Consider the following 18,950-nt stretch of genomic DNA (forward strand, 5'->3'; position numbering starts at 1 on the left):
ATTCTTAACTGCTTGCCAAACAAGGTGATTTAACTCTTTAATGCTTTCCCTGCTGTTACTCTGGATAAGAGAAGAACCGCTGCAATACATTCCCATCATAGCCTCCTACTGAACTAGCATCTACATAAAGACAACTATCGACATTCCAAGTGCAAACAATATCAACTTCTTTTGGATTAACTTTATACAGAGGTAATCAATTATCCCAAATATCAAGGCTTTCAGTAAGATTCTTCATTCCCCACATACATTCACTTTTTTGCAACAATGTCTGCAAAGTCAGTTTCAAGGAAGGGCACACCAAAGAAGGACTGGTTCAGTCAAAACGTTCAAAACGTAGCATGCTTTCTCTGAACGTGCCTCTGGGGTCATTCCCTTCATTCCCTCTTTTTTTTTATGTAACCAGAGAGACTTTCCCATAACAGAGAAGCCCTTATTTACATCTCTGAGCCTGGACACAAACCGCAGCTGCATGCACCACCAGGCTCAGGGCAGAAATCATTCAGCTGTTACATAGCTGTATATCACTACACGCATGCAGACACCTATTTATCACTAGATAACCGTGTTCATCTTAACTACTCTCCTTCACAATACCCAGCTGTTCTCTCATCTCTTGTTAGGTCAAATATTCTCCAGCTTCCTCTCCTACATCTCTCTCCAGACATTCTCTATCCTCCTCTTTTTTGCTTGTTAATTCCAAAGAGGCAAAGGTTGTGTGTAGCTGGGTGACCATGACCTGATTTATGTTACAATCAACTAAACAGTGAATACAGGAAAAAAAGGTATGGGAGTTGTAAGGCAAACATCAATAAGGTGGTTAAAGATAATTATAATAAATCCTGTAATACTTTTGAGTCATGGCCCAAAGTTTCCCAGCCACGAGAAGAGACCAACGGCATCCCGCCCCTGGCTCTGCTGCAGATTTTTGTTTAAGGCTTTTAAGTTTTGTATGCTTTTGTGGATTGATTCAGAGTGGTCACTCAGATTCACATAGCACATCCTATCCAAGTCTTCACACTCGTGTCCCTGTTTTAATACTAAAAGTTAATAGCAACTCGGTTCTGTAGCAAGATATGATGGACAGAATCAACATCTGTTAAGAAGCCAGAAAAAAAAAAAAGAAAAAAAAAGAATAGTATTTGTGGTATTACTTTTTTTAGCAAGCTAGCAGCCTAATTTACTAAGCAAGTTAAGAGTGTGTACTATTCTACAGAAGAGATTAGAGAAGCAAAAAAATGTGTTATGCTGCATTGCAGAGCACAACCTGAGAGTTACAGTCAGCTGTGAGTTCTGCATTATAATCATTTTGACACATGTTGGCATTGTGATTGTGAAAGTTGCCATTTACAATTTTCATTGGCATTATCATAGCTGGTTGTTTAAAAAAGCAACCCTTGAGCTTCCTCATGCTCGACTTGTTGCAAAATATTCTGAAGCCGATCAATAAAGTTAGTACATGACTCTTTAGGACCCTGCAAGACTGTGGCGAATGACTCGCTAGAGGCTCGCCCAGACTCCCCCATCCTGACTGCCTTAATAGCCATCTCCTTCATCTGCAAATAGTTGTCCCTGGGATACCTTGCCTGGGTCACAGAATCAGCACAACTATTTTCTCCAGCCAACTGCTCACAGTTAACAGCAATTCCCCAATTAAGGTTTTCAATCAAGGCCACTACAGGTAGCTCACAAAAATCAGATAACCCCATCATAAACTGTGTCAGAGTTAGTTCCATACAAAGCAATGACTTCCAGTCATGCAGTGTGAGTGTATAAGGCTCTGCCGTCACTTCAAGAAGGGACATGGCAAAGGTATTATGAATCCTCCCTTCCCCCACTGCTTTAACTCTTTAACAGCCTCGTATTGCACAGGCTGCCACTCTCGAGGTTGCTTTATCTGACAAAATACTGAACATGCCATAGCGACTTCCAAAACCCCTCGCTTAAGCACTTCCCACTTGCATTCCTGCCACCAATCCCTCAGACCCCCTTTCACCCTCCCCGAAAGTCCAGCCAATAAATCGGGAGAGGCGGTGGGGGGTGGAGGGGGGAAGGTCTAATTCCTTGTCCAGATCTATAGGACCTGGATCAAAAGGTTTATCAGTGTCAATGACATCATTGTCCGAGCTGTCCTGTTCCTGCGCTTGGTCCTGTGTTGTGAGGGTCGCTGCAATCAGTGACAGGAGCTTTGGGGGCAGAGGAGGTGTGGACAGAATCGCCATCGCTGACGGTGTGTTGAGAAGAGTCTTGCTGTCGGTGGAATTTACAGCTTCCTGTGGTCTGGCTCCGTTAGTAGAATTAGTCCATACTTGGCAAAGAGTAGTTGGAATTTGCCACCAAGGTGCTAAATGCATTCCCGATGCAGAGTCCCCCTCTGCGGCAGCATCATACAATTTTCTGCTGAACACTTTCATTTCTTTGAAAGTCTCTAAAGTTTCTTGGCTGCTCACCTGTCTCGATGCATACAGGTGTTATCCTCGGGGTTTAGGTTGTCTGCCTGGTCCAGCCAGCAAGACGATCGTTCAGCCAAGATGTCTCCTCTGGAACGCAGCCCTCTTCCACGAGCTGGCTTTTTGTACCGACCAGTTCCGTCCTTATTGTTCCAAGGCTTGGGAACACCACCATAGGGGTCACCATTTGAGGAGACTGAGGCACGGACTCCCGGATCTGACTAGAAGACCCTTTATGAGTCCATATACATCCCTCATAGGGGAAGACAGTTGATTCCCATGTTTCCCACAGCTCACCTCTCAGTTCCAGAGGGACTTCAGTTGCCGGTTCCTGCTTCCTTTCAGCAGCTCATTCAACGTTCTGTGGGACTTGCAGCCTGCCGCTCAGCCTGGCGGTTCATAAACCCATCACGTCGGGGTCACCAGTTTGCTGCGATGGATAGACAGGACGCTGTTTGATGCTTCCCCTTGGCACCATCTGTTCTTCATCTTCTTATCTTTTCTCGGCCAGACTCATCCTGTTGGTTGTTATCTATTCACCCTCCTTATCCTCCCAGGGTTTGTAGCCATCCCCCCAAGGTTTGTGGCCTACAAGCTCCAGCACGTTCCTTTCAGCTAACTGGTTGTTACTTATGGTCCTGATTTCCAGGCCCCCTCCTACAGAGGGGCGATAGTGAAGAGGGGGTGATGGCACAGAACATCTCTGTTGCTCCTTGCTCCTCACACATTTCCTCTGCTCCAGCTTGGTTTCTCTCTATGGACCCCACCATCTTTGTGGTCAAAGGTGTATGTGTTACATTTCTTTCTGTCTTTACTTTACTCTTTGATGATACCAGAATGACAGAGAATCGAGTTTGGAAGAGACCTCTGGAGATCATCCAGTGCAATCCTCAGATGAGGCAAGCTCAGCTTGAGCAGGTTGTTCAAGACCTTGTCTAGGTGCGTTTGGAATATCTCCGGGGATGGACATTCCACAGCTGCTCCTGGCAATCATTTCCATTGATTGATCACCCTCAGAGTCCAAAATCATTTCCTTGGGTTCAGATGGAGTTTTATCTATATTAATGTGACTTTCAAAAGGCTCTTCTTCTGCAAATGGAACTGTCTATGTCTCTCACGCCTTCTTCCTTTGACAGATGCCCCAGTCACTTCACCAGCTTGTTGGCCATTTGCAGAACTTGCTTTAGTAGGTCAACAACTCCCTTGCTCTGGGAAGCCCAGCCCTGGACACGGCTCCAGATGTGGCCTCAGCAGTGCTGAGAGGAGGGGAAGGGTCACCTCCCCCCATCAGCCAGCGATGCTTTTCCTAATGCAGCCCAGGGGGCCGTTGGCCTTTGCCATGAGGGTGCATCGATGGGTCCTGCTCAGCTGCTTGTCCTCTGGCACCCAAAGGTCCTTCTCTGCAGAGCTGCTCTCTGGCCAGCCTGCCACCAGCAGGATAGCCCCAGGAGGGCTGGATCACGGGCTGGCCTCCTCCAGGGGCTCGCTCAGCACCAGCAGCAGCATCTTGCCCATCCTGGAGATGAGCTTCAGCTCTGGCACAGGCCGCAGGGTGCTGCAGAGTCACCTGGGAGAGCAAAGCCCTCTCCTGCCACGGGTGCGCAGCCCAGGCCTGTTGCCCTCTGGCCTCGGGGACTGCAGCCCTTGCTCTCGTGGTGGGAACGTCCTTCATCCTTCTGCTGCCCCCTGCCACCCGCTCCAGCATCCTCTGCTGGGCAGCAAACCCCTCCCACACAAGGGCTCCCATCCCTGGGTACCGGTGTCCGTGTGACAAGCCTGCCCTTGGCCCTGGTGCCACACCTGAGGTGCTGCAGCCCACATGGGCCCCAGAGCCCACCGCCTGGGGCGTGGGCAACAGGAGCCCCCTGTGCCACCACAGAGCTGTGACATCAGTGGCGTAAGCGCTGAGGAGGGGCAGGGCAGCTCCCACGCCTTTGGTAGGGGATGGAGACACAAGGTCTGTAGGGGAGACCTACGGGAAAGATGAGGGGAGGGGGACGCTCTGTGCGATTTCAGGGCAGCTCAGATACATGGAGCTCTTGTATTGGACAGGCAATGAGGTTGGGTGAGAGCTTGAGTGTGGATCAAAGGGGAGAGCAGCCAGGGTGGCACTGAGGGAGGAATTAGTTGTGGTTTGACACTGGCCAGCACACAAATGCCCAGCATCTGTTGCTCACTGACCCCTTCCATGCCCAGCGTGATGGGGGAGAGGATCAGAGGAAAACTCACAGGTCAGGAAAATAACAGTTCAACAGGAGAAGCAAAAGCTTTGTGTGCAAGGAGAGCAACATGAGCAATTCGCTCACTCCTTGCCATGGGCAGCAGGGGTTCAGCCATCTCCAGAAAAGCTGCTCTTCAGCACATCTATCAGTGACACGGGAAGACAAATGCCATGACCACAAATGTCCTCTTTTCATCCTCCTTTCCCCGAGCTGTTATTGATGAGCACAACGTCCTGGGATATGCAATATCCCTGTGGTCACTGGGGGTCAGCTGCCCAAGCTCCTTGCATCCCCCCAGTCTCCTTGTAGCACAGGCAGAGTGTGAGAAAGAGAAGCCTTGGTGATTACTCTGCAGCGGTGACCAAAACACTGGTGTGTGGTCAGCGCTGCCTTGGGAAGAGATGCAAAGCACAGCACCAGAAGGGCTGCTGTGAAGAAAATGCACTCCATGCCAGCCCGAGCCAGGACAGAGCGACAGGTCATACAGTCAGGGTGAGGCAGGAACAATGTCTTCTTGAAATGACCTGAGGAAACCTGTGGATCAAAGAGCCTGTCTCTTCTGGGGGAATCAGTCTCCTTGGTGATCACTGCACAGGTAAGCAAGGATGCCAGGAGCCCAGGTCTTTGTGGGAGAGTCCCCCAGACCAACCAGGCCACCCACTCTGATGCTCACCTGCACCTGGGACTCCCCAAAGAGGACAAGCTGCTCAGGGATTTGAAGACCAGTGTCACCTTGCTTCTAGTAGTGTGCAGTTGTGGTGTCCCTGATGCCCAGGCATGTGTGGATGGAGAGCAGCAGAGCACAGCCCAGGACAGGAGGGAAGGAGAACCTGGCCTGCTGAGGGCACTGGCAGGTGGGATCCCATGGGGGCAGGGCCCTGAGAGCATCCCTAGGCCTTCCTGGCCCTGACCAGCCTCACCTGGGGCCTCCACCCAAAGCTTTGTCCATGGCTTCGGGAGGCCATTGAAGCCAGGCAGGAGATTCAGCCCCAGCACAACCTGTGCTGTAGGTGTGCGGGTCTCCAGGCACAACCATAGGCACAGCCTGGCCTGTCCATGGACCCTGTTCCTTTGGCCTTGCAGGCTCACTTCCCAGGTTTATTCCGAATGGGCTGTCCAGTGAAATGACACTATGACCCTCCAAGTCCCAGGCTTCTCTGCTTCCTTTATTCACATCAATTGGTCAGTTGTTTGGAGGAGAGGAAGGAAAAGCACATGAGATTGCTGGGTGTCAAGAACTGAAAGTGGGAAGCAAAACTTACCTTCGCCTCTTTTCTTAAAGGTCTTCATTCTTCCACAGCAAACAGAAAGCACTGAGATTCCTCTACCTCCCCCATTTCTAGCAAAGAAGTAGAGAGCTTCCAAGCAGAGCTTTTTTTCCATTTTGTTTACAGCTTCAAGCACCCCATGCTCTGGAGATAAATCATTGCATCACCTCTGGCCAAGAACGTCCTTGTTTCCACATCTGATGACTGCCTATCACACTCCTGCCACACAACATAGTTCCAATACTGGATTCATCTTCCTGGCAATGTCCTCACTGTGACCGGCAGGTGCTCCCGAGTCCTCCCCTTGTGCAGGCTGAACAAGGCTCTTGCCCTCCGTTTCCCCTCCTGGGAAAGTGTTCCACCCCTGAGCCTCTCAGTGACTCTTCACTGAACTCACTCCCAGTCATACACACCTTCCTTGCTGTAATGGGTTCTCTCTGGGGCCATTGAGAAACTTCTTCTCTCCTTCCCTCCCCTGTCAAGGCCAAAATATTAACACAGCGGTCTACATGTGGTGTTATGAGTGATGATAACGTGGAAAAAATAATTTCCCTCACTGTATTGTCAAGGCACCTCTTCATACGCTCCAGGGCACGGCTGGCTGCCTCTGCTACCAGGTCACGGGCTGGGATTGTGTTTTGCCTTCTGTCCCCCAGCACCACCAGGGCCTTTTCTGCACAGACACTGCCCAGCCAGGCAGGTCCCAGGCCCTGCAGCTGCAGGGTGTTAGTCCACCCGAGGGAGGTGCAGGCTCTGCCCTTGGTCCTTCCTGCATCTGTGCAGCTCCTGACAGGGCGGCCACCCCACCTGCCAGGGTTCCCCTCCATGGCATCCCTAGGGCACAGGGATGGTCCTCTCAGTTTGGTGCCACTGACAGACACTGTGAGAGTTGCCTCCACTGGATTATCTTTCCAGCTCTTAAACTGTAAGCAGGAGAGTCCCCTGTGGTGCCCACACTGCCCCAGTATGTCCCAGTGGCCTCCAGGTGGGGTGTGAGCCCTTCCCCACTGCTCTCTCAGCCTGACCATCCAGCTGGTGTTTTACTCATCTCTTTCTGTTTGCACCCAGAGTGTCATGGCCTCACTTGGGCAGAAGAACACTGATGAAGACCATGACAAGAGTTTTGTAAAGCTGAGGGAAATGACATCCACTGTGGAGCTCCTCACGCACAACTGCAGGCTGTCAGGTTGGCGAGGCAGGATTTACCCTTGGAAAATCCACCTGGACAGTTACCCGCTCAGGTGCCAGCGATGTCAGCCAAGGGGACTCTAACTGATGGCACACCCCTCACCACTGGGTGTCCGTGCAGCCTGTGGTTATTTGAGTGGCTTTTCTGGACTCTTCATAAATGTTTGTAACACCTGCTCATCCATCCTCTCTCACAGGAGACCTCTGCCTATAAAAGGAGGTTTCCAAAGGGATATTCCTAAGAAATACCAATTTTCCTCCAGAATGTCACTACCACTAATCCTTTATACCATCTGTCCTTAATTTCTCTCATCTTCTACATATTTGCACCTGACTAGGAGACAATAACCACTTCTAGAGGATGTCTTTTCAGCAGACTGTCTCGACAATGTCTTTTTCCATTATCCTTCAGGTTTCTCCTCCTTTTTTTCTTTGGTCCTACAGGTACCTCTCACCTCTGCAGCTCGTTTCAGCTTCCAGGAGAAAAAGTATATGTCTTCCCACAGCCCATCTGTCCCCTATAACCAGATATTTCCTTGTGATTAGATCTATCTTTCCGTATCTGCTACCCTAAAGGATTTCTCATAAGAGTGTCCCTTGCAGAAAGGCACCTCATCAGAGACAGCTTGGACTTGACATATTCTTGTGGAGTGTGTTTTCCTATTGATGACACTTGATCATTCTTCACAGTGCTTGCAGATAGAAAACAATTTTCTTCACCAGTGTGCAGCCAGTCCTCTAAGGCAAACAGGTGGGGATGGTGCAAAGGAGCTGCAGCACCCACCTGCAGAATTGAGGGGAGAAGTCTGACGTAAGGAGAAGGGATGTGAGTCCCAGGGGACAATGAGAAAAAGGGTGGTCTTGGGGACATTCAGAGCAAGGTTGTCCATCTGGTGTTAGACCTCAAGGGACTGCATTTCCTACCAGTCCAGACCTGATGAGGAGACCCTCTGCATCATTATCACTTGGAGATTGCTGCTAGAACCTCCCCTCTAGCCTAAAAAGTAGCAAAATACAACCTATGAAATGAAAAATACTTATTTTGAAGTGCACTTTGAAATCCTCTCTCTTATCTACATGAATGGAACAGATTCAATTAGCTGCACAGGTCTTCAAGACTTGAAGGAAATGACAAAAAGGAAAATACCTCATTAGGGCCTTGGGGGCTCCTGCCATGAACCTGAGCTACTGAGAGCAGACTGAACCAACCACTGAAGGAATGTAAGTCAGAAGCAACACTGAAAATACCTTCAAACATTGATGGGTCCCGCTGAGGGCCATTGCTGACAAAGCGTCCCCATGGACTCGTTAGAGTAGCTAATTAGAGGCCAGACCTGCAGGCAGGCAAAGGTACTGTGTCAGTGGCTGTAATGCTGCAAAACACATTTGGATTTTTTTATGAAGCAGAAAGACCAAGCCCTGACCCCCAGGCTCTTGGAGGGCAGAACATAAGACCCTCCAAATCAAGTTCTATGTCACAGGCCTTGGTGGGAGAGGCAGCTGCCATTGCCAGGGGGACAGAGGCCTCATCCCCCTGTGGGGCCATTCAGCCTCGCTGCAGCCCTGGGCCATCTCCACTGCAAGTTGCCCTACACTGTCCATGTGGCACCTCTTTCCACTCTGGCGGTTGACTCTTCCTTGCTTTCCTACCCAGCATTCACATCCACATTTCTCTGCCTTTTCTGGAGTTTCTCCCCTCATCCCTGCTTGTTCCTTGAAACTCAAAGCCGTGGGACGATCCAGGCTCCCTCTGGGTGAACTCTGGCATCAGAGGGCAAACCTCAGAGAATACCAGTTGTTGCGTATACGTAGATCAAAGTGGGAGAAATTCTAGAGATACAAAAAAAATTTGGAAGCATCCTAATATTTGTCATGAGTCCCAGGAAGTTCACACCTTCTATGAAATTGAAGAAAATATGCTGATGTCCTGGTTTCCTGATTTACAGCTATTGGTTAAAAAGTTCATCTCCAGATGCCTTTCTCCTCTTTCTCTTTGATCACTCCAACCCATTCTACCTATGTAGCTTCTGCTTTAAGGTTCAGAGTGGAAAAATTGGACTGTCTTTCAGTAGTGTCTCTAATATTCCCTATGGGCAACTCTTCAGTTGTCGCAATAGACCTCATGGGGATTTGCTTGAACTTACAATACGACAGCTGAGAAATTTATTTTTATTTATTAATTTCTAACCCACTCCCCCAACACACACCCTGATAAGCAATCCCTCTTTTATTCCTGTTTACACCCTCTTCTCTAAAGGAAAGCAGCCAATATTTACTGCCAAGCACTTCCTATATTCACCTGCAGAGCTGGTTGGAGAAGTCAGATGTCAAGTGATGGAAGTGCCATGGGGCTGAGGAGATAAACAGTGGGGCTGGGGAGGTGAGAAGTCAGGCTGTCCACGCAGTGTTTAGCTCCAGGGACTGCTTTTCCAACCTCTGCACAACTCCTCAGGAGGCATGCTGCATCAGTTGCCATTAGAAAAGTCTTCTATCACTTCTCCATAGTGGTCATTACCTGCCTTCCTCTTTAACTATACTTCTGAAACTTATTAAGTGTTCAAGCCTTGAAGACCAGATGTCCCTGATGGAGGAGACAGGGCTCATCAGGGCGTGCTCCCTCGTCATGAGCCCAGGGTGTCTTTGCTGCTGTGGACTTCAGGTGTTCAGAGGAGCCTGAAGAAACCTCTCAAGAACACCAAGTCCGGAGCAAAGCCCACAGTCCCTGGAAGCATTAATGGGCCCCACTGAGGGCCATGCCTGAGAAAGCCTCCCCATGGCCTTGTTAGAGCCCATCCTTGGGGGCTGTGAGTGCAGGAAGGCAAAGGCGCTGTGCAGGCAGCTCTGCTGCTGAGCAAAGCCTTGGCTTGCTTGATGAAGCAGAAAGGCCAAGGCGTGACCTGCAGCCTGTGGGGAGGTGGGTGCTGTCCCTCACAGAGGGCTCAGGGCTCTTCCTGGGGACCATGGAAGGTGGGCATCCAATGCCCAGTGAAGGACAGCAATGGCACAGCAACTTCCAGCTTCCCCATGGGGCCGCAAGGAGGCAACGATGCCCCGTGCCGTGAGGACATCATGTCTTGTCATGGCCCTCAGAGGCAGAGACAGCTGCCACAGCCAAGGGGACACAGACCTGGGTTCTACTGGTGCCTTCCAGCCTTGACAGTGCCCTCTGCCCTCTTCACCACAGGCTGTCCTACATGGTTGGAGCCCTGCCCCTGTTGCCCTGCAGGCTGTAGGCACCATCTCGCTGCCCTGCCTTGCTCTCACCCCAACATTGCCATACCTTCACTGAGGTACCTCCACTCTCACCGGCTGTTCCTTGAAACACAAAGCCATGGGCTGATCCATCTCCCTCTGGCTGAGCTCTTGCACCGCAGCAGGACCCTTGCAGTGACAGTTCCTCCTCCCGATAGCCACTCTCCATTTGCAACATTACACTTTGTGAAATCTTTTCCCCTCTCCTCTTTTTTCCCACTACCCAGGAAAGCTTTACCACCTCAGGAACTGCCCTCCAAGTAGGGAACCTAACTCAAAAGCTATTTTTGGTGGTCTTTCCCCTCAAAAAAGTGAAGTCACCTCCACATGGTCTTCTAAACCACATGGCTGCTGCTGGCCTTTCAGCTTCTCCCAGAGACGTGACCAAGCCACATGCCTGCTGCTGTCCTCTCATGTCCACAGGCAAAATGGACATGACAGCCTGTACCCCAGCCCTTTTCCTGGAGAGGTCCTATGCTGTAGCTTGGCAGAAGGACTTTCCCAGCCATGTTCCTGTTGCCGGCCTGTCACCTCCAGAGACAGAACTGACCTCACAGGCCCCTTCACAGCCAGGCATGTCCTCCTGCATGAGGAGTTCCTGAGAATCAGCTGTCCTCCTCATAGCATACCCCTCTGTCACCCTCATTCTAACCCATGACCTGGCCACAGAAAAGCAGCCTTGTTTCTTTCAGATTTCTCAAATGCATTTCCCACAGGCCATTTCTATGGAGAAATATTCTTCACATGAACTTCCCTAGTTGTGTTGACATTTTTTATATATGCTCTTATAGCTCTATGGCTTCTTTTCCCAGGTTGGACTGACCTCTGGAGACCATTGTATCCAGCCCTCCAACTGAAGCAGGGTGACCTAGACCAGCTTGCTCAGCAACGTGTCTAGGTAGGCTTGCAATAAATCACGGAAGCATAAGAACAGAGAATCATTTAGGTTGGAAAAGACCTTAAAGGCCATCAAATTCAACCATTACCTCAGGACAGCCAATTCCGTCACTGAACCATGTCCCGAAGCACTGTGTCTATGTATTTCTGAAACATCTCCAGGGCTGGTGATTCCACCAGCTCCCTGGGCAGCCTGTTCCAATGCTTGACCATCCTTGCAGTGAAGATGTTTTTCCTCATATCCAATCTAAAGCTCTCCTCTCTAACTAGAGGCTATTTCCTCTTGTTCTGTGACTTGTTATGTGGCAGAAGAGACCTACCCCCACTCATCTACAACCTCCTTTCAGGTAACTCTAGAGAGCAGTAAGATCCCTCCTGAGTCTCCTCTTCTCCAGAGTAAAACCACTTTTCAAAAGAAAACCGTCTTTTCAGACACTCTTCAACAGACCAGGGCTCCAAACCCTTCACCAGCTTTGTTGCCCTTCTTGGACATGATCCTCAGCGTTTCTCTTGCAGTGAGGGGCCCAAAATGGAAACACAGTGTTCAAGGTGTGGCTTCAGCAGTGCCGAGTACAGGGGGTCCATCACTGCCCTGGTCCTGCTGGCCACACTGTTTTTGATAGCAGACACGATGATATGGGCCTTCTTGGCCACCCGGGCACACTGCTGGCTCTTGCTCAACCATCTGCCAACCTGCACCCTCAGGGTACTTCCCCACCAGGCTGCCTTCCAGCCACTCTGGCCCAAGCCTGTAGCGTTGTGGGGGGCTGTTGTGACCCACGTACAGAACTGGCACTTCTCCTGGTTGAACTTCATACAACTGGACTCATCCAAATGATCCAACCAGTGCAGATCCCTCTGCAGAGGTTTACTGCCCTCATGGAGATCAACACTGCCACTCAATTTGGTGTTGTATGCAAACTCACTGAGGGTGCACTCAAGCCAGATCATTAATAAAGTTCTGAAGCAGGACTGGCCCCAACACTGAGCCCTGGGGAACACCACTCCTTATGGGCTGTTGTCACCTGGATGTCACTCCATTTACTACCCCTCTTGGGGCTTGGCTGTCCAGCCAGCTTTAACCCAGCATGGAGAACACCCACCAAAGCCATGAGCAGCCAGTTTCTCCAGGAGAATGCAGTGGGAGATGGAGCCAAAAGGCTTTCCTAAGGTCCAGGTAGACAGCATCCACAGCCTTTCCCTCATCCACTCGGCAGGTCACCTTGTCCCAGCAGGAGATCAGATTCATCAGGCAGGACCTGCCTTTCATAAACCCATACTGGCTGGTCCTGACCTCCTGGTTTTCCTGTGGCTCCTGTGTGATGATGCTCAGGACGATCTGCTCCACAACCTTCCCTGGCACTAAGATCAGTTTGACAGGCCTGTAGTTATCCCGATCCTCCCTCCTACCCTTCTTGTAGGTGGGCAGCACTTGACTAGCATTCAGCCTTCTTGGGCCTCCCCAGTTAGCCAGCACTGTGGAAAGTCACCCCTGTAGTGAGGCAATAGAGAAATAGACCAATGATTTTCAAAGTGTCCCTGCATCACGGGATGTCCATTGTCAAGGACACATTCAAAAGCACCTTGTCCTTTCTGGGTATAAGGTTCACCAGAACCACATGTCCACTGGGGCTGCAGAGGCATCACTGGCAGCAATGCCTTCTCCTGCAGCACTGCACAGTCCAGCCCTGCATGTCTCTGGTCCCAAGGACAGCATGGATTGCTCTCCTTAGGGACATCTCATTTCACCTTCACAGTGACCTCTGCCCACCACCCCAGCATGCTCTGCAGCAAAATATTTTGCTTGCGTGTGACCTTGGACACTTGGTACCCATTATTATTTTTGTAGTTACATGTCTGAGCCTGGCCCAGGTGACACAGGTGTGGTTCAGGGTAACTGCTCTGAAATAACCTAAATCAGGGAGAGGAAGGGGAAAAGTCTTATTTAAGCAGCATGAGGAAGCCTTCGGATCAATAACCTCACATCTTCTTGGGGAATTTAGAGATCCTGTGGGTTTACATGGCAAGGGTTTGGGAGTGGTTTGGAGGTGTTTGTAGGGCTGGCAAAGGTGAGAAGAGATCAAGAGCTGACTCCATGACCATAACAGCGACTTTCATTTGACTCCAAAATGGACCAGCCCCTGCCCAAACCTGAGCCAATAAGCAATCGCAGTGGCACCTCTGTGATACCCTATGGCAGAAAGGACAAAACACAACGGGAGAGGAGTGAGAATGATGTGAGAGAACAACCCTACAGACATCAAGGTGAGTGAAGAAGGACGGGAGCAGCGAGACAGAGGCTTGGTGGGATCCTGCAAGCCAGTGGTCAAGTAACCACCTACTGACAGTCACAGGGCAGCACAGTGACAATGCTCCTTTATGTGTCTGTAGGTTGTTTACATCAGTATTCTAGCACAGCTGCCAGATGGGCCAACAGCTGTGATGCTCCCCTGGATCTGAAACCCTGCATCATTCGTGTCCACCTTGGTACTAGGAGCAAAGCAATGGTGGAGTCTCGTCTCCCAGGGGCAGTGAGGCAGGAGAGCAGCAGAGTGCAGGCCCCAGGTCATACACTGGCAGGCTGTGGCCTGTGCAGAAGGAGGGAACACTCCTTCGGGTGCCCTGGAATTGCCTCACCGGTCTAAACCGCGTGGTGGATGCCTGGGCTGTTGGAGGCTGCTGTCCTTGCCGAGCAGCTGTGCTGAGCTCTGCCACCTGCCTTGGCACTTGGTTCCCTCAGGGTCACAGCTCTGTCTGCAACAGGACGGGCTGCAGCTGCCTCTGCGTGGGCCCCTGGCTGAGGGCACTGCTGCACATCTGGGCTGAAGCCCCCCAGCTGTGGCACCAGCCCAGCTCTGCCTGGCCATAAGGCAACCTGGTACCAAGTGTCCCCGAGCCCGGGGGTGCAAAGGCTTTGCTTCAGAGCAGAGACATGGCCTGGGCAAAGGAGAGCTGGGTCTTGAGCCCTCGGACTGTGCAATGAAGTGCTGAAATGGGCTCTGCAGGGCTTACTGAAGCACTGAAGACATCCTCCCTGCCCCTGCCTGCAGAACCACCAGACACACACATACACACACGCTCTTTTAGGAGTACTTGGATCCTTTGCTGCAGTTTTCCTGGTGTCCTCTCTAGTAATGGGTTAACAAAAGTTGATACTCCTGCAGAAAACTTTTTCTAGTAAGGGAATTGCCACTGCTGGAAATAAGTGTGTCCCCCCAGGTGAGGCAAGGCCCATGAGGGATTGCCTCATCCTGCTGCCCAGCAGGTTCCCCTGCAGCCCCAGGGACAGCTGGAGGGAGCCCAGAGGGGCAGAGGAGGGAGGCAGGGAGAGCTCAAAAGCAGCCCTTGGTGGGGGGCTGCTGAGAGCTCCCTGCTGGAGAAATCTGCAGAGCCCTGGAGCCGGTAAGTGTGTGGCTGCAGGGCAATGCCTCTGCAGTTCCTAGCCGGGTCTGCAGCAGCTGGGCCCTCCCCAGCCTGTGGGACCGTGTGGGAGCCTTTTGCTGTGGAGGAGGCCAGTGTGCTGCAGAGCAGGGCTTCCCTGCTGCAGCGTGGGAGGGCCAGGGCATGTGGGCTGCCTTGTGCCAGGGCCGGCTGCAGGGCTGTGAAGGTGGCTGTGCAGGCAGGGGTGCCCAGGGCTGTCCTTGCCAGCAGGGTCCCTGCAGCCCAGGGGGCTGTGTGCTGGGGCAGGGGCTCTGCCGCCTGCCAGGGGCAGCTCTCAGCCTGCCAGGGGCTCCCGTGCGGCTGCGGGGAGAAGCTGTGTGTGCAAGGAGTGACCCCCACACAAGGAAGTGCTTATCTGTTGTTAAGAGGGTGTTGTGTGCTTCATGGCTGCTCACAGATTCAGCTCACTGCCAGAATATTTTCCATTGGTGGTTTCAAAAATAAGTACAAAGCAAGGTTAGTGTAAAGGTAAAGTACTTTCTTGAGTCTGTTTCCGTTTTATACTCTTGGGGAATGGGTTGGAATACACGATGAAGGAGTTCTTAATAATGACAAGTCCCCTAGACTCCTGAATTGTAACTTTGAAATATCAGAGGGTTTTATTTGAGTCTTCCTATGTGCATTCAGTCACTCCTTTCCCACGGACAAAAGGAGCTTTGCCTTTGCTGGATCCACCAGGCTCAGTCTCACCTGACCATTATTCTACCTGCAAACAAGTAACCTGCGCCCAGCCAGTGCCCTGCAGACAGGCAGCTTTGTGTAGGGCCAGAGCACAGAGGTTGTGATGGGATCTGTGAGCGCTGACGGGGAAAGACCTGGCACAGGGAGATACCTCCCACAAGGAAAATCTCCTGGCAGAAGAGATATGATCAGGGAATGAAAGGAAACTTCAGACAGAATTGTTGTTGAAGGGAGAATCAGAAAGCTCTCTCTGACCATGTGCAGTGCAGACCCCTTTCTCTGAGGCATCCCCCTGGCCTGCTCTCCCCCCAGCAAAGCCTCTGCCCTCAGGGCTGGGGGTCCCGAGGCGTGAGCCACCCCCTCTGCAGCCAGAGCTCCAGCAGAGCCGCGGTGCAGCTCTGCAGCCACGTGTCCCGGTCCCTCTGCAGAGCACAGGGGCTGAGAGCAGCTGCCCGGCAATGTTGGTGTGTGGGAGGTGGCGAGCAGAGCTGGGCAAGGGCAACGCTGCCCTCAGTGCCTGGCTCGCTCGCCCTGGACACTCTTACCTCGACCATCAGTGCAATTTTACTTCTTTCTCTGCCTTTTTGGGTTAGTTTTATTCTCTAGCTCTTGCTGTCAGGCTCTCTGGGGATGGGTGTTTCAGCTGCAGAGTCACACTCTGACCTTGTGGGTCGTCTCCTGCAGGTGTGTCCATGGGAACAAGTGTCCCAGCTTTCCTCTCAGCTGTGGGGCTGTGGGCAATGCCCTATGTGGGGCTGGGCAATGGGCTGGTTCTCCCTGAACCTGATGCTCTTGTTAGGGCACTTGGCTACCTCCTTGAAGTTCCCTTCCAAGCAGCGAGTTGCCCTCCAGAACGGAAACCTGTCCCCTCGCACCCATTAGTGATCTGAAAGCCCCACATAGAAGCGTAGAGTTTCTGTGATGGAGAAAACACTGTTGGGGTGGGTGAAATGAGCTGTGTATCCTTTGCTGTGGGTGGGATGCTGAGTTCTGATGAAAGTCTACAACCTTTACTGGTCTGTGGTGGGTCAGTCCGTTCTCAGCAGTGCCTTGTGGTATTTCAGGGTAACATGGGAGTGTGGCCACCATTCATCTCAGGAAGGTGCAAGCCCATAGAAACTGGGAACCAGAAGGACAGACCACCTCCCCTCACTGGGCACTCACCCACAGGCAATCCTCTTGCCTCACAGACCTCATTCTGTTCCACCGGAGGGCAGCAAAAATGCTCTGCTTTTCTGACATCTGAAAATACTCAACAGGAGAGATGGGGGGGAGCTGTGAAAAAAACTAAAGCTCTCTTACAATGCCTTCACCCTTCCCGTTCCTTAGCACTGGCGCTGCAGACGCTGACCAGCCCTTCTGCGTTGGCACTGGTTTCAGAGGACAAAGTTAAACACCAGGACTGGTCCCTGCCCCCACCCACTGCTGCAGAGTGGGGCTGGCTGGTCAAGAGCCCGTGGGCAGATGCCCTGCTCTTCATCACCCACACGGCCAGCACCAAGCAGGGCTGCAGCCACACAGCTGCAGGAAGGTCTCCGAGAAAAGAGAGGGATGTCTGTGTGTGACGGGGGGATGGTCTGTGGGAAATGGCTTTGATTTTGCTTGCAGAAGTCTCCCCTAAATTATCACTGTCTTTTTCTCCTGTGACAGGACCATATGCCCAGAGGCAGCACATGTCCAACAGCAGCTCCATCACCCAGTTCCTCCTCCTGGCATTGGCAGACACGCGGGAGCTGCAGCTCTTGCACTTCTGGCTCTCCCTGGGCATCTACCTGGCTGCCCTCATGGCCAATGGCCTCATCATCACTGCCATAGTGTGCGACCACCACCTGCACACCCCCATGTACTTCTTCCTCCTCAACCTCTCCCTCCTCGACCTAGGCTCCATCTCCACCACTCTCCCCAAAGCCATGGCCAACTCCCTCTGGGACACCAGGGACATCTCCTACTCAGGATGTGCTGCACAGCTCTTCCTGATTGTCTTTTTCCTTTCAGCAGAGTGTTCTCTCCTCACCGTCATGGCCTATGACCGCTACGTGGCCATCTGCCAGCCCCTGCACTACGGGACCCTGCTGGGCAGCAGAGCTTGTGTCCACATGGCAGCAGCTGCCTGGGCCAGTGGGTTTCTCTGTGCTGTGCTGCACACGGCCAATACACTGTCACTGCCGCTCTGCCAAGGCAATGCCCTGGGACAGTTCTTCTGTGAAATCCCACAGATCCTCAAGCTCTCCTGCTCACACACCTACCTCAGGGAAGTGGGGCTAATTGTGGCTGGTGCTTCTTTATTATTTGGCTGTTTTGTTTTTATTGTTCTGTCTTACATGCAGATCTTCAGGGCTGTGCTGAGGATCCCCTCTGAGCAGGGACGGCACAAAGCCTTTTCCACGTGCCTCCCTCACCTGGCCGTGATCTCCCTCTTTCTCAGTACTGCCATATTTGCCCACCTGAAGCCCCCCTCCATCTCCTCCCCATCCCTGGACCTGGTGGTGGCAGTCCTGTACTCGGTGGTGCCTCCAGCAGTGAACCCCCTCATCTACAGCATGAGGAACCAGGAGCTGAAGGACGCACTGAAGAAGCTGATGCAGTCAGGTGTCTCTCAGCAGCACTGAACTGCCTGAATCTCCTCACAAGGCATTTGCAGGTCATCTCTGGAACTTCCTGTGCATTTAGCATTTAATCTGTGACAATCCTGTTTGTTTTGCAATGCCTGCATGGAGTCCACTTCCTCAAGGCAGGAACCTAGCCTGTTTGACCCAGAGGCCTTTATACGTGTGTTTTGGGGGATGGTGCAGCTAGACTCCTGTGTCACATCTATGTAATAAAAGAGTTTTTTCCCAGTACTGATATCTGGGAAGTGCCTGGTAGAGGAAAATACCAGTGTAGATTTAAGCTGGGTGAGTCTGCATGGTGTGGGCACACAGCAGGTCGGGGCACACAGCAGGTGTGCAGATCTAGGGGTCATGGTGAAGGAACCAAGGCAATTAAGGAGAAGGACTGAGGGGCCTGCTCTGTGCCATATCCCCTGGACACACCACACAAGCTGCCCCAGATTCCCCAAGAGGTCCCTAACACCACTCCTTTCCCTTCTTTGTCTTACACCCCAGCCCCCATCAGGAACATCTGTTGCATGGTCACCTCTGTCCTACTCCAGGGCTCAGTGAGACCCAGATCCATTCCTATTTTAAATGTAAAGGCAGCCACTTTCAATATAAAGGCAGCCTTGTTCGCACTGACACTTGTTACACACAAGTCCCATAGCTCTTGTCACAGTTGGTGTGGTGACGCAAGTCGAGACAGACTCAAAACCACTGTATATGCGTGGGTGAGTTCAGGCAATATGGCTAAAATGGCATTTATTGTTTTAACATATTGCTTATATATCTTAGACAGTACATGTGTCAGATGCTGATAGGCTTTATGTCTTCTCCTTGCTTGCTGTTTGCTGTTGCTGTAGGCGCCCGTATGCTGCGGTTTTAAGTTCTGGTTTTTTCACATCCTGTTTACATGCCTGACATTTTTGTAGATGTCTTAAAGGTACGCGACTAAGCCTT

General features: G+C 51.6%; 1 protein-coding gene across 1 annotated transcript; it reads left to right on the forward strand.

The window, feature by feature from the left end:
* The first annotated feature begins 17,018 nt into the window (after nucleotides 1-17,018).
* On the forward strand, nucleotides 17,019-18,008 carry LOC130143490 (olfactory receptor 14C36-like). The gene has a single exon (XM_056326171.1). The coding sequence runs from the start codon at nucleotides 17,073-17,075 to the stop codon at nucleotides 18,006-18,008; it is 936 nt and encodes a 311-aa protein (XP_056182146.1). The 5' UTR covers nucleotides 17,019-17,072.
* The last annotated feature ends 942 nt before the right edge of the window (nucleotides 18,009-18,950 follow it).

The sequence above is a fragment of the Falco biarmicus genome, unplaced genomic scaffold (genome assembly GCF_023638135.1).
Source record: "Falco biarmicus isolate bFalBia1 unplaced genomic scaffold, bFalBia1.pri scaffold_30, whole genome shotgun sequence".
NCBI classification, from domain to species: domain Eukaryota; kingdom Metazoa; phylum Chordata; class Aves; order Falconiformes; family Falconidae; genus Falco; species Falco biarmicus.